General features: G+C 40.7%; 1 protein-coding gene across 2 annotated transcripts in view; it reads left to right on the top strand.

Moving 5' to 3' along the window:
- The first annotated feature begins 1,115 nt into the window (after positions 1-1,115).
- The window catches only part of LOC123498887 (DNA-directed RNA polymerase II subunit RPB1-like), a 37,059-nt gene continuing 22,197 nt past the window's right edge, over positions 1,116-15,977 (top strand). Inside the window, exons 1-4 of one of the 2 annotated variants that reach the window (XM_045246406.1) lie at positions 1,116-1,235; positions 11,656-11,779; positions 13,566-13,835; positions 15,129-15,444. In XM_045246406.1, the coding sequence (XP_045102341.1) occupies positions 11,702-11,779; positions 13,566-13,835; positions 15,129-15,444 (664 nt within the window). In that variant the 5' untranslated portion in view covers positions 1,116-1,235; positions 11,656-11,701. Of the gene's footprint in view, positions 1,236-5,465; positions 5,488-11,655; positions 11,780-13,565; positions 13,836-15,128; positions 15,445-15,977 lie in introns of those variants that run through there. The other variant, XM_045246407.1, reaches the window with a different exon arrangement.

Genomic DNA, 15,977 nt, shown 5'->3' on the forward strand with positions numbered 1-15,977 from the left:
AATGTAAAGTGCACACCGTTTGCCGCTGTCTGAGCATTGCTACATGCTCATCTGGGTCCAAGGCATCTTGTTCTTTGCGATATGAGCGATCACCTAACATTCACTTTACTCGCTGCTACTCGGATCAGTCCAGTGTACGTACGTACATACTTACGTTTGTTCTCTTTCAGTGAAAGTAGAAATATGTGAAGCTCCATAGCGACCAACCAGTTTGAGCGACTTAGGTAATCGAAGTGTGTGTGTGTGTGTGTGCATTTCAAGGAAGTTTCCCGGAGCGATCAAGGTGTAGTTTAACGTTATAACGAAAATTTATTTAATTTTACTATAGTCAAGCATGTATTTCGATATAATTTCGGTTTATTATCCTCATTCAACGTGTTTTAAATCCCAAGGCCAGGTAAAAGGTTATGGTAAAGGTAGGCCAAGGCCGCGGCCGTGACATGGCCAGCAGCCGTTTACGTCGCTGGCTGAGGCACAGGGAGTTCCTCAATCCTCATTGTAGATGAGTGAATATTAACGAACTTATTAGCACCATATTGCCACCTGAAAAAAAAAAATCCAAGCTTATAGGTAGTACGTTACTAAGAGTGACAAAATATGTAATTCACTGAACAATAATTATTGTTGGAAGGAAAATTGTGGCTATATTCTAGCCCACATGCCTGAACGTTTGTGCGTAATGGTGACTGAATCCCAAATATTAACCACATAACTCATTATCAATAGCAACGTAGAGATAATGTGTCAAAATATTACCGTATTATGAAATACATTTCGAGATGATAATTATGTATTGGTCGTATGCGTACGTACGTATTTTGCTTTGGTATTTGTTAAAAACTATTGCGTTATTAGTGAAATATTTTATCAGAGGAAGGTAATTATCAAATAAAAAAAATATAAATAAAGTATACAGCAAAGATAGTATAACAGTCGGTCGTCACATTGTGCAACTAGTACAAGAGGTTGGTAGGGTTGGTAGGCCCAGAGTACATACTCTGGGTAGGCCAGCAGACGTTGCGTGTTTGATTTGTTAAAATGTTTTATTTTTATTCATTGTGTTATAATTAAAAAATGTTTAGGTAATCAAACGAAATTAGCTAACAGATTAGAAGTACAATATTCTTATTTAGAAAGACGTTACATTTGTTGCAATAAGTGTGCGCATGTCGCGTGTCACTTTTTACGTTGTTGTCAGTGCGGCCTCAAGGCTGGCGATGAAGACATCTTGGCGGGTTAGTGTCCTACGGATTTACAAATTATCCCTCTCTATCCTCACATTTTAAAAACCGTAGACATGTATGTGACTACTAGAGCTACTCAAGCATCGGCAGGATTTGAAAATAAGTTTCTCTGAAGCAAGGAAGTGGTAGATTACACAAAGTAGGTGACTGATGGATTCGGCGGGCTGAACCTGAAATATTTACTTCGTTATTTAGAGACTAGTTATGCAGTGCATACCACATTGTCGCTTTAGTTAATCGTTTCTGTCAATTGTGGTATCCGTATTCAACGTATTTAATATATCGGGTGGAGTGCAGATCCAGGATGTGGCAGTAAATGTGTGGCGCAGTCTTCTGCAGTTTGTGCAGGACATATTTCAATTCGTGTCCCTCTTATTTGCAACTAGTCTTACCTTTGAGGGGTAGCTGAAGATTACTGGTCCCTCATGGAATATATAAGATATAAGCAGAGGCTGGTAAAACTGCAGATTAAGGCCTTTCTCCCTTTCGCCACGGGCCCCCGCCCCAACACCAAGAAGCTTACTTATTTAGTTTACTTAGTGCGATTTCGCCTCCAAGGGCGCAGGTAAGGTGGGCCTCCGCTGTGGTCAGGCAGTTCCATTTCCCTGGCGGTGAGCAAGCCTGCCAGTGAATTGGTTCCAGAACTGGGATATCCTGGCGTTGGGGGCTCATCGGGCACTGTTGCCAGCCTTCTGTCCAGCTGACGTTTGAAGCAGTCTGTTGTTACTCCAGTCAGCTCCCTGATGGCCCTTGGCACGGCATTAAACACCTGAGCCCCATTTCTTGTGAAAGAATAGTGTGTGATTGTTGCTACTCTCTGGGTGGTGGCTTCTGTTTTCTTGATGTAGCACAGGCGTCCTCGTCTTGGGTGATGGTTTGTTGTTAGCCCTACATTTGGCACCAGACCTTCAAGGATCTTCCACACGTATATCACGAGGTATCTCTCACGTCTTCTTTGCAGTGAGTACAAGTTGAGGTGGTGTAGCCGCTCCCAGTATCCCATGTGCTGCAGGCCCCAGATCTTGCTGGTAAAGGTTCTCTGTAGGGCTTCCAACCTTATAATGTCTCCTGTCTTATGTGGGGACCATAGCTGGCAGCAGTATTCTAGCTTGGGTAGGACCAGGGCCTTCCATAATGTTATCATACAGGTCCTTTCCCAGGTGTGGAAGGTCCTGAGGATCCACCCGGTCAGTTGTCTGGTTGTGTTGGTGATGTTAGTAATGTGCTGTGAGAACATCCCATCCGCACTCATGGTAACTCCCAGGTCACGTACATGTTGTGTTGGTGTGATGATCTGCTGGTAGGCCTGGTAGCGGATGCCTTGCTTTATGTCTTCCAGAGGGCCGTATCTCATCAACTCAAATTTCTCACTGTTCATTTTCATGTTATTTGTCTCGACCCAGTCCAGTATATAGTTGATCAAGATCTTCTTGCAGGAGGGCCACATCCTCCTCCACCGCAATCTTACATTTTATCCTAGTGTCATCAGCAAATTATGTAACCTGGGAGTGCTGGAGTTCACTGTCTATGTCCCCAATCATGATTAGGAATAGTAGAGGTCCCAGCACTAATCCCTGTGGAACGCCGCTTCTCATCTCGCTCGGATCTGAGCGATGTCCCTGCACTGATATTCTTTGCGTTCTGCTTGTTAGGAAGTTGTAGAACCACTTTCCAAGGTTTGCTGTGATGCCAAGACTCCTTAGTTTGTGCAGGAGGAGGCCATGATCCACTTTGTCAAATGGCTTGGCAAAGTCCAGATAAATAGTATCTACATTATTGCCTTTGCAAATGATTTCTAGTAAGGCTTCTTGATGAGCGAGTAACTGGGACAAGCAGGACCGGCCTTCTTCTAAAGCCATGTTGGCCGTCATTGAAGGCATTAATATTTTCAAGATGGGTGATTGAACATTTTCTGACTACTCGTTCAATAATTTTGATGATGTGGGAGGTCAGTACCACAGGCCGATAGTTTTTGGCTACTCCTTTGTTGCCTCCTTTGTGAATTGGGGTCACTATTCCTTCCTTTAGAGTTTGGGGAATAATGCCCATTTCAAGTGACTTGTTAGCTATCATTGTTAGAGGTAGTGCCAGCTCCTGTTTACAGGTCTTTAAGAGCTGTGCACTAAAACCATCTGGGCCGGCTGCTGAGTCTGAGCTTATGTCATCAATGGCTTCAATTATTTTGCCAGTTTCTGCCTCAATGCTTGTCAGTTGTGGTGCCTGTGTGGTAGTTGCCTGTATGTGAAAGAAAGCTGTTGGGTCTTGCACGACTTTGTTTGGGATTGGGACACTGTAGACACTCTCATACTGTGTTTTTAGGATGTTTGCCATTTTCATTGAGTCATACTCCAAGTCTCCTTTCTCATTTTCCAGTGGACCTACTGTAGAAACATTCTTACTTTTCTTGTTGGCATATGCAAAGAAGAATTTAGAGTTCTTTATGTTACTCACTGCCTGTAGTTCTTCTCTCTTCCTTTGTTCCTCATGCGACTTCAGCAAAATACTTTCTATTTCCTGGAGGGCCTCTTGCAACTTGAGTTCTATCTTACGTGGAGGATGTTGCATCAGCTTGTTTTTGTAAAGGTGTCTCTTTTTCTTGAGGATGCGTCTATCTCTTGGTATCTGTCGTTTATTTTTGGGGATACTTTTCGGTGGTACACATTCATTGCATATTTCCTCACATTTTGTAGTGAAATTTGAGAGCATTTTTTCTACACTTTCCTCAGCTAGCATTGCCTCCCAGTCAATGTTTAGCTTGCTTCTTAAATTATTCCAATCTATGTCTTTGTGGTGGAAATTTAGTTTGGCCATGCCTGTTTGGGTTTTGCATCCTTGTTGTGTTGATGAGATGATGAATGCATTCACTGTGAGAGTGGCTTCACAGAATTTGTGGTCTGACATTGTGGTTTGTAAAAGTTCATATTGGTGTAGTATTGCATGATTGTTGCTGAAGATTAGATCAAGGATATTGGACCCTCTTGTTGGTTTATTAATTAATTGGGTCAAGAATCTAGTCTCTGTAAGAGCGATTAGTCGTCTTGCTTGATATTTTTCTACTGCGGTTCCATCTACCTCTAGTGACTCCCAGTTTACATGGGGGAAGTTGAAGTCCTCAAGGAGTATAAATTCAGCATCTGGGGTTGGCAAGTTTTCTAATGTGTGGTGAATTTTGACTATGATATCCTGGAAGTGATGTTTGACAGCCTGTATACTACAGTCACCACAAGGTTGACTGTTTTGATATGCAGAGACAGCAATTCATTTGTTCCATTTGAGTAACTCTGTAGTATTTCTGTATTTGCTGCAAGGCTGTTTGCAATATACATAGCTACTTCACCATGACTTCTTCCCTTTCTGTTGGTGCGGAAAAGTTCATAGTTTTGCATCTTTATCTCAGCATCTGTGATGTCCTTGTATAGGTGTGTTTCAGTTAGGGCAATCAGGGGTATTTCGTCTGTGGTGGCCATTTCTTGTAGTAGTGATACTTTGCTTTGGTTGCACCTTGGATATAAGCCCCTGATATTAGCTGTTAGTAATTTTATTAATGGGAGCTGCAGCATCTTTTTTCCCTGGGTTCTGGGGTTTCTATTTTGTTCATAAGGCAGGCCAACATTTTCTGTAGTTGGTCCTGTTGTGATGCTAGCATCTCCACCTTGTCTCCTAAAAAAGCAAGTGTCTCATTTTCTGTGGTTGTGCCTCTCTCTTTTTGTATTTGTCTTCTTGTTGCCAGTGTGTTGTTGTTTTCTGCCAGCTCCTCTCTGGTGTGTGGCCCTGGATGATGCCTGTTTGGCTGTTGTGGTACTTCTTGTGCAGGCTGGGTCCTCTTGGTTGCCTTAATGTGGGGATACTTGCAATCTAGTTTTGTGCACACTTTCTTATGTAAGGAGTACCTGCACATGACAGGATGGACAGCCTTACAGTGTCGTCCTTAGTTGCATCCTGTTTTACTGTCAAGGCCATGTTTCACAAACTTCATGCACACCTTGGGATGTGAGAAAGGGCACCCATTACCTTTTCTTCCATATTTGCAGTTTCCATGTCGGTAGCGCCTGCATACTGGCTTAGGCTTGGTGGTCTCTGGGGTTTGCTGCACTGTGGAGCCTGTGCTTGGTGTGGCTGTTTTGGTGGCTCCATGCTGTGCCAGTTCTTTTTCCCTAGAACTTGATTCCAAGTTTTCTTCTATCCCAGATGTGTGGTCAGGAGAAAGCTGGGAGAGATTGATGTCCTCTGGTGTGTCTCCCAGGTCTGCCATACAGTTTGTGTTCCTGAGGGCCTGACCCTCATATATGTTGGCCTGAGTGTTGTCAGTTTGTGTGTTGTGTGTCCTTGTCCCTGAGATCTGTGCTGACTCCTTTTGTTTGCATTCTTCAATGTCTGCTGCCTGGTGATCATAATCTGAGTGGCTAATCCTGGCACATGGTTGGCATGTGTACCTCCTGTTTGAGTTTACTAGCATTATTATGTAGTGTGTAGGGACTCCAGAGCACAGGTAGTGGCTCCACATTCTGCGACTATTGCATTTAATTCCAGTATCACAATGGTGCTGGCATATGATGCAGGGGAATAGGTCTTCCCTACCTTGTGTGCCTTTGTTTACATCTGGAGTGGGGGCAGCCATCTTGTTAAGTCTCAGGTTATTTATAAGTTTCTTTGCTTTTTTTCTACTTCAATCTCACTTTTAAATAAATTCTGGGATTCTCTAACACTTCATAGTCTTTCTGGTAAAAAATTAGCGTAATGTATTTCCAGTTAAATGAACTATAGCTGATATTGTCGGGACCGCTGCACTCTCTCTCTCTCTCTCTCTAGGGGACTTGTAAGGAAAGCATTTTTAGGGCGGGATGGGGAAAGCCAAAATAGCCCAATTTTACAATTACGGAAAAGTCATAGAGGCTATGTTCGTAAAAAAGAATAAAACATAAGATTAACCTAAATTAAATAAACCCATCCCATCCTAGCAGAGAGCTCCATCCCCACCTCAACTCTCCCTCCCCCTGTGCAGTTACAGATCTATAATACACTAATAAAAGGCTACTGGAATAATATTTATATGTATTAACACATACCAGGGGGATAAGAGGGGGAGGAGTGTAGTGCTGGGGGTAGGTGGTGTAACTGCATTGATGTAAAATTAGCAAGCTGAGGTTGCAGTCAGAGCAGTTACCTTCCATTATTTTATATGCAAAGTAACATAAACATAACATAAATAATAGGATAACAAAGGGCCACCAGGGCCCATCTAGGTTATCCTGTATCAGTCACACAGCGACCTCGTCATCAGTACTTAAAGATACACTTACAAGTATACAATACATTATATACTAATTCTAAATATTTGGCCCATTAACATGGCTAAGTCCTGCAGCGAATTCCTCTACAATCTGTGATCCCCATACATGGGGATCATGTCTTGTTTAACTATAGTAAATTTCTTATAAAAACTATCATGCAGCGCTATACATAATTATAAATCTAATAAATTTAAGTGCTTATCTAATCTGTTTTTAAACATTGTCAAACTAGTGCTATTTACAACCCTCTCTGGCAATGCATTCCAGAAGTCTACTATCCTATGACTAAAGAAATATTTTCTTATATCTAACCTGCAGCCTTGCTTTCTAATCTTCCTGCCATGATTTCTAGTCCTACTTCCCCTCCTCTAAGGTAAAGAAAGATCTCACATCTATGTAGTTTGTATCTGAGAACATTTTAAATAACTATCATATCCCCTTTTATACATCTCCTCTCAAATGAAAACATGTTTAATTCCATTAATCTATCTCTATACTCCAGGCGCTTTAATGCTGGTATCATCCTAGTTGCTCTTCTCTGAACTGCTTCTAACATGTTGATATCCTGCCTATAATGGGGTGACCAGGCCTGTATGCAATACTCTAAATGGGGCCTAACATAGGAATTATATAAGCTATGCACCACTTCCTTACTTTTATAACTAACATTTCTATTTATAAAACCCAGGATCCTATTTGCCCTATTTCTTGCTTCTAAACATTGCTTTGAAAATTTCATAGTCCTGTCTATCGCTACTCCTAAATCCTTTCCCTCCTCTACTGCCTCTAGCCAACATCCCTCCATCTCATAGCTAAAGTTTGTGTTGTCTTTACCTAAATGCATAACCTGACACTGTTTAGAATTAAACTCCATCTGCCACCTGTCTGCCCATGCTATCAGCCTTTCCAGGTCTTGTTGTATTCTGTAGAATCTAGTGACTACTTCCCTCTATGCAGGGTGTTGTTGGAGGTGAGGATTGAATACTTGTGATGATATAATTTGATTGCAATCATCATCACCAGAGAATGACATCTTATAAGAACATAAGAAAAGAGGGAAGCTGCAAGAGGCTGCCAGGCCTATATGAGGCAGTCCCAGTGTGCTTAATCTATCTAATTCCATCTATCTTCCCCATCCATGAATTTATCTAACCTTTTAAAGCTCCCTATTGACTCAGCCCTGACTACATGCCCACTGAGACTGTTCCACTCATCAACCACTCTTTGTAAACGAGTTCCTTCCCATTTCCTTCCTAAACCTGAATTTTTCAAGTTTAAACCCATTATTTCTAGTTCTGTCCCTGCTACTGATCCTAAGAACTACTACATTCATGTCCCCTTTGTTAAAACCCTTATACCACTTTGATACTTCTATCAGGTCTCCTCTTAACCTACGTCTCTCTAAGGAATGCAGACTAAGTTTTTTCAATCTCTCTTCATAGGGTATATCCCTGATTCCCTGTATCCTTTTAGTCATCCTCCTTTGCACTGACTCCAATTGAGCTATGTCCTTCCTGTAATGTGGGGACCAGAATTGTACCGCATAGTCAAGATGTGGCCTGACCAGCGCCAAGTATGATTTTAGTATTACTTCGGGACTCCTGCTTTTAACACTTCTAAAGATGAAACCTAATACTCTATTCGCCTTATTTCTGGCCTCAATACATTGCTTCCTTGTACCGAGATCAGAGCTAACTATGACTCCTAAATCTTTCTCATACTTGGAACTTCCTAGTGCCACGTTATCTATTGTGTACCTATTGTTTGGATTATCTCTACCCACGCTCAGCACCCTGCACTTGTTAATATTGAACTGCATTAGCCATCTATCTGTCCATTCTTTCATCCTATCCAAGTCAGCCTGTAAATCCTTGGCATCCGAATCGGACCTAATTAATCTACCTATCTTTGTGTCGTCCGCAAATTTACTGATATCACTATTAATTCCACTATCCAAGTCGTTGATATATATTAGAAATAATAATGGCCCTAAAACTGAGCCCTGTGGCACCCCACTAACTACTTCTCCCCACTCGGAATTCGAACCATTAATTACTACCCTTTGTCGCCTGCCGTCTAACCACGCTTTAATCCAGCCTAATATTCTACCCTCTATACCGTGTGCTTTAACCTTTTTTAAGAGCCTCTGGTGATGTACTTTGTCAAAGGCTTTACTGAAATCTAAGTATAGAATGTCATAACTATCACCTTTGTCTGCCGCCTCATAAACCTTGCTATAAAAGCTCAACAAGTTGGTAAGACACGACTTCCCCTTCGTAAATCCATGTTGTGTGTGATTTATCAAGCTGTGTTTGTCTAGATGTTCCCTAATGTTTTTTTGCTATTATTGATTCCATTAGTTTACCCACAACTGAAGTTAAGCTGACAGGCCTGTAATTAGACGTTAGGGTTTTATCTCCCTTCTTAATTATGGGAACCACATTAGCTTCTCTCCACATAATCGGTACCTCACCTGACTCCAGTGACATCCTAAAAAGTGCCGCTAAAGGCTCGCTTACAACGTCCTTGCATTGCTTTAGAACCCTTGGATAAACTTCATCAGGTCCTTGTGACTTGAATTTCTTTAGTTTATCTATCTCCTGTTCTACCATCACCTTAGTTATAAGGATATCTGTCAACTTTTCACTATCCTCTGCCCTAAATACCTCATCGCTATCTGGGATTTCCTGTGTGTTCTCTTGGGTGAAGACGGTTAAAAAATATTCGTTCATAATTCTACTAATCTCTTCCGCAGAACTAGCCATTTCACCATTTGTTGTCCTTACGGGACCTATTTCTTCTCTGCTTTTCGTCTTATATAATTGAAAAAATCCCTTAGGATTCGTCTTTGCTTGGCTGGCTACCCTCAACTCATATTCACTTTTAGCTTTCCTCATTAACCTCTTAACTGATCTTACTATTCATAGTATAGTGGCCTTAAAGCTTCATCTCCTGCCTTTAGCCTCTTAAATATATTCCTTTTTTGCCCTATGCACTGCTTTAATCTGTCTGTTATCCACTTAGGATCATTGCTTCGTGATTCTATTGCTTTATATGGAATGTTGGCTATCTGACCATCACATACTTTATGTAGGAACTCGGTATAGCTCTCACTAATCCTCAGCTGACCGGGATACCTCCCAGCTTTGGGTAGCTGTTCGTGTACATTCACTTCCCACCAACCAGCCGATACTTCCCAGTTGCTATGTGTGAATGTGTTCTGACTAGAAAGGCTCAGTCGATACTTCTAGTGACTTGCAATTTCAGTTGCAGGTTGATACATGTGAACCCACCTTACGGCTCAGTTTGACAGAAACTAGTCGGTAGGGGAACTTAGAAGTTGTGAGTCATTTGTCAAGTGGTTTAAAGTTATCCACATGTCAGTCACCATGGTACCCAGATTGTAGGTGGAGGTGTAATTGCCTTAGCTACACCAAAGATGCGCTTAGGGGGTGATATGGGCTCTAATGTGGGTACCACTATAAATACAGTTGGCTGCGCCACTAATGGGTGGAATCTGAACAGCGCTTCTCATACTCTGCAAGTAGACCTACAGGTGCTATAGGCTATTAAAAAAAAAAAAAAAAAAAAAAATACATATAAGGTATAAGGTTTAATTCTGCAGATTAACCCACAGGCCTAATTCTTACTAGGACTTTTGTTTTGTTAATTGTCTGTTAAGGAAATGAGTAATATCTCAGAAAAATTTTTAAAAGTGTATTGTCTAGTATTTTCAGAAGAAACTACATAGATTTTTTAATGAATCTGGTAACCATTTCTGTTGTAAATATATTTTTTATTTGATACCCTCTGACACATATAATTTAATGGTATGCAATGAAAACAAACAGATTCATCAAAAGGAATACCAAAAATGCCAGAAAAACTAACTTAACTAACTCTGATGGGAAATATGCAAACCAAACTAACTCTAACCTAACCTGCCTCATTGGTAGGGTTGCCACCTTTTACAAAATAAAATAAGGGACACCACTACCGGGTACGTTCCGGGCTTGCGTTCTGGCGGCCCGGGAAAAAAATGGTTGTTTTTAAAGGCCCAAACTCCTGAAAAATGCATAGAATACTTATACAACAAGTAATAAAACCAACAAAATGATTTCACATACCAGGTTAGCCTCTGGAGTCACTTAGTAGTCAGTAAAGGAGTAGTCAAGAAAACAATTAGTCATGTTCAGCGTCTCAGTGAGCAGTGAGGGAGGCAGGTGGGCGTAACGACACTCGACAGGGAGTCAGGGACTCGGGTTCCGTGCAAGAGAGCCACAAGTTACAACAGGCAGAGAGGTGCAGTGGGCACTCGGGAAAATACAGAACAAACCGCGTCCCGTATTGAGTCAATACGGGACGCAACATTTTATTCTTAGATATGGGATGGGTGGCAACCCTACTCATTGGTCCTCTGATGCTTCAGTAAAGAGGGAAGAACTGATGGTGACAAAGCTTCATTATTGTTGTGAAATTTTCTTAATGTCCTGAAGTAAGTGCTCTCACAGTCACTATATTAAGCCATCTTCCAAGATTGATTCAAAGTCATGCTCTTCCCTCCCACTTTGCAAAATACAACCTGCGTATTGACTGATTTATTTATCTATTTATTTATTTGTTTGTTTATTTATTTTTTGGGCTGAAACATTGTTGCATGCATGCACCAATGAAATCCTTCCTTTACCCCCTTCCTCCCATCCTTCACTTCCTTTCTTTCCAACACTGTTTGCTGACCATGATGGCACGAGGTAATCTGGTTGTGTGGAGGAAACAGTAAATTGCTTATTAATATCCTGGGAATTGACTATCTGCTGGGATAAAGAAAGGGAGTTTTTAGGAAATTCATCAAAACAGTACCTAATTATTGATATAAACAGAAAGACAAGCCATTACATATACAATATTGTAAATAACTACAGGAGACTGTAGTTACTTAGAGATATCTTGCTTATTTATAAGATGTGTTGAATATGTACTGTACTACCTAACATTTAATGTAATTTTAAAATGATTTTTTATTATTTTTTCTTTTAATAATGGCATAACTTTGATTTGTTTATTTTTATTAATATTTTTATGTGCAGTCTAGACTCTTACATATGTTTTTGTTATTTCAGGTACTATATTTACTGTTAGTGAAGAGAGTGAGCCACTAACAACACAATGGCAGCGATGGAAAGCAAAGCACCGCTGCGGACCGCCCGTAGGGTGCAGTTTGGTATCCTCAGTCCAGATGAGATAGTGAGTAGTGTTTGTTGATTTGTGATAAATTTACTGTAGAAATTTGCCAGTTATGTTTCAATAACCAAGTGAATATGTCCTGTCACCTTGATGATAGATAGTTTGGATGAGGTTAGCTGGCTTGTACAGGCAACCCCCGTTTAACGAAGGGGTTATGTTCCTAAAAAACACTTCGTTAACCGAACCGATTATAACAAGTTTAACCCCTAACTTGAACATCCACTGAGAGTAAGCAAAGCGAGAGTGTATCACAGTATGGTGAAAGGTTTAATGAAAGTAAAAATTATGAAGTTTAACATTTAGGCAGTTAAATTTAATATAAGTCATTATAATGTACACTAATGTATGTATGTATGTAGCTTTATAATGTTGATCTTAAATTTATGAAGGAAGGGAGAGTGAAACGGGAAAGACACTAACCGGCAACCTGTGGAATGTAAACAAAGGGCTCATCATTGTACCACATACAAAACTTATGTACCACATTTCCACAAGGCCTTCCATTTTATCCATTGTAGAGTCACGAGTTCAGGTGGTTCTTTTAGCTTGCAAGGAAGATACAGTCTCACCAGCCTTCTTAATAGTCTGCTGACTTGAAAATAGTAGAGACAGTAGATGGAGTCAAGATGGTGGCCAGCAATACTATAGTTTTCTCGCCTCTCTTGTGTCTGTGAATAATATCCAGCTTCACTTCGAGAGTAAGAGACTTTCTGGTCTTCTTAGGAATGCTAGGCCACATTGCAAGGAGTTTTGGTGGGAAGTTGAGTGAGTGAAGACGAGCTGCTGCTGACGCTGTTATGGGAGTTAGTGGTGCGTATTGATCTTAATCTTGATCTTGATACTACAGGCGACTTGGGATCACTCCTGAGCCGGGCCTTTGGATTGGCAGCTCCTGTAGACGACAAAAAAGGTACACAGAAAAAAAAAGAGATAAAAAGAAAAAAGAAAAAGGAAACAGGGTCCTTTGCTCTAACCGTCTGTACATCTGGCGACTGGCACGCCACATTCTCTCCAGAAATTCCTTCACCGCCTCAATCCTTTCATTCGTTTCTCTACTCAGTCCCAGCAGCACCACCATTCACTCCCTCCCCGTCTTTTCCACTCTTTCGTTCCTATTATGCCCTAGCTCAGTCAACACCACTTGCATCATCTCATACCTGTCTCTGGCATACTTCACACACTCCAGCATCACATGCTCCACCGTCTCGTCCTCGTCCACGAGAGGCTTGATCTTGATCTTGATTCTACAGGTGTCCCAGGATTTCTCCTGAGGCAGGCCTTAGTATTTGCGGCTGCTAGTGTATTCAAAAGCTTGTCAGCTTGCGTGATACGGTGGGGCTTTCAAACTTGGAAAAAATTACCTGGATAAAACTTCGTTAAAGCGAGTTTGGTGTTCGTTAAATGAGCAGATGGTAGTAAAATTAAACCTTCGTTGTAGCGAAATTTCGTTGTGTGAACCTTCGTTAAACGGGGGTTGCCTGTATTAATAGTGTTCATCAGTAAATTTGTGGTGGCCCCTTCTGTAGTGAGTTTACCATGCAGTCTGGGAGTGGGTAAATCTTGAGTTTTTCTATTATATTCCAACTTCATGAACTTATGTTTTGGAATTTCAGAATATGTCAGGTACCTCATGAAAGAGCTTGAATTACTCTATCTGATGCATGCGACAACTCAGTTTCAACCTTGGTGTCACTTACTTCACTATAGCAGGGGGTGCCACATTTGCTGGTTAAGTAAATTATCCCTAACTTACTGTAAATGACCATTGGGTTATTTTGTATTTCAGAGGCGAATGTCTGCCACAGAAGGAGGAATCAAGTACTCAGAAGTATATGAAAATGGCCGACCCAAGCTAGGAGGGCTGATGGATCCTCGACAAGGGTGTATAGACCGGAACACCCGCTGCACCACATGTGCTGGCAACATGACAGACTGCCCAGGACATTTTGGTCATCTGGACCTTGCCAAACCTGTGTTCCATGTTGGCTTTCTTACCAAAACTATGAAGATCTTGAGATGTGTGTGCTTCTACTGCAGTAAATTGCTCTTCAATGCTGTAAGTGAATACATAGATCACACATATTTTTTTATGCAAAATTATTTCAAATTTTGGTCAAGTAATTTATTCTTGTATTCAAATTTATTATAAAGTAGAAATCTATACATATATGTATTTACAATGTTAGCAGATGAAGTGGTAAACAATTCTCAACTTTATTCTCTGTAAAACTTACATATTCTTCCACACAGCACCAAGTGAAGATCGCAGGCATTTCCCCGTTAACAGCGTGATCACGTTGTGACAAAAAGGCCTCAATATCTTAATGCAAGATCAAACTTTAAGAATACATTCTTGATCCTGAATTTACCTGTCTGCAGTCCCCCCCTCTCCCTCAGTTTCTCTCTCTCTCTCTCTCTCTCTCTCTCTCTCTCTCTCTCTCTCTCTCTCTCTCTCTCTCTCTCTCTCTCTCTCTCTCTCTCTCTCTCTCTCTCTCTCTCTCTCTAGAAAGACAAAAATGGCCATCAAAAGCAAGGTGAAGAAAAACTATATCATTGCCCAGGGCAGGTAGAAGTCAAGACTAACAAGCTTGCTATCTAGACATATTCACTGTCATAGGGGAAAAAAAAAAAAAAAATTGCTGTAATTTTGCACAAAGAATATTTTAAGCCAAATTAAATATCTCCTATACTAACCATAAATTAACACAGTTGTTCTTCATTTGTTTGCCACTAGTTTTTCTCTGCAAACTATGTATGTTGAAATGCTGTGATGCTTCTGGAACCACTCCTTGGTTTACTCATAATGGTGCGCCAAGCAAACTCAGAAATATTTCAGTGTGTTCAATAATCTTTGACGTGTCAACACCACCACTCCTTCCTTGTTGAAACTTTTGCATCATTACTTGATCATGATCTAGACACTATCCATCTTTTGGTATTTTTCACATGCACATCTGTTTCTTTGAATCTCTGTCAACATAAAGCTACTTCAACTCTCTCTCTCTCTCTCTCTCTCTCTCTCTCTCTCTCTCTCTCTCTCTCTCTCTCTCTCTCTCTCTCTCTCTCTCTCTCTCTCTCTCTCTCTCTCTCTCTCTCTCTCTCTCTTTTTTTTTTTTTCCCCACAGACAACTGATGGCCCTTTGCCATGAGTTTCAAGGATATGAACATTAACACTCCAATCCAGCTTCTTCATCTACACACATTAAGCTAATCACACAGCCATGGCAGGTTTTGATGGATAGAGAATATAGCTGTTCTCTACATTCTCTTCAATAACTTTCTCCTCCTATTTTTAGTACAAAAATCCAGAGAAGTATGCTACATACATTCTCTACCTTTTCTCCTTCAGCAATACCCCAAGATTCGTGAAATCGTGACCAAATCAAAGGGTCAACCCAGAAAGCGTCTACAGCATGTGTACAATCTGTGTAAGGGGAAGATGATCTGTGAGGGTGGAGATGAGATTGATGTGAACAAGGAAGCTGAGGATCCTTCAATAGCAAAGAAAGGTGGAGGTCATGGTGGCTGTGGTCGGTACCAGCCAAATATCAAGCGTTTGGGTCTGGAGCTGATCGCTGAGTGGAAGCATGTCAATGAAGACACACAGGAGCGTAAGCAGATCCTCACTGCTGAGCGTGTCTTTGAAATCTTCAAGCACATCTCAGGTTAGTACCTGTTGGTAATTATGTAAGGCTTTCATTGTCTTTAACTTTCAGATGTTGAATTATTTTCATTGTATACTTGAAAGAAGTTTAGTGATTCAAATGGAAACTGTAGAAGTAGATGAGGTAGTGTATGAATTTTAGAGTCTTTCGTCAAATTAAGGATTGATTCAGTGAAAAGGCAACTTCAAGGGTAGTAAGGGAAATTTGGGAGAGTGTAGTGTTTATGGGAGAAGATTGCATTGAAAAGAATGCTAGAATAAAAATTTTATGCTAGGCTTTTGACGGTGTTATATCTGCATAGTAAATAAATCTAAAACAATGAATTTAGAAAAGAAGCCTATTGCTTGTGTAAAGACTTAATGATGTTGAATATTTAACATCTGCATAAATATCATTAGCACTTAAGATTACTTGCATGTTACTTTCAGTAAAACAATTGCACAGTATGGATGTTTGCTTAAAGTTGTAATGTTACTGTTTCATGGTATGTGGCTAAGCAAATCACATTTATTAGAGAGAGGAAAAATACTAAT

The sequence above is a fragment of the Portunus trituberculatus genome, chromosome 48 (genome assembly GCF_017591435.1).
Source record: "Portunus trituberculatus isolate SZX2019 chromosome 48, ASM1759143v1, whole genome shotgun sequence".
NCBI lineage: Eukaryota > Metazoa > Arthropoda > Malacostraca > Decapoda > Portunidae > Portunus > Portunus trituberculatus.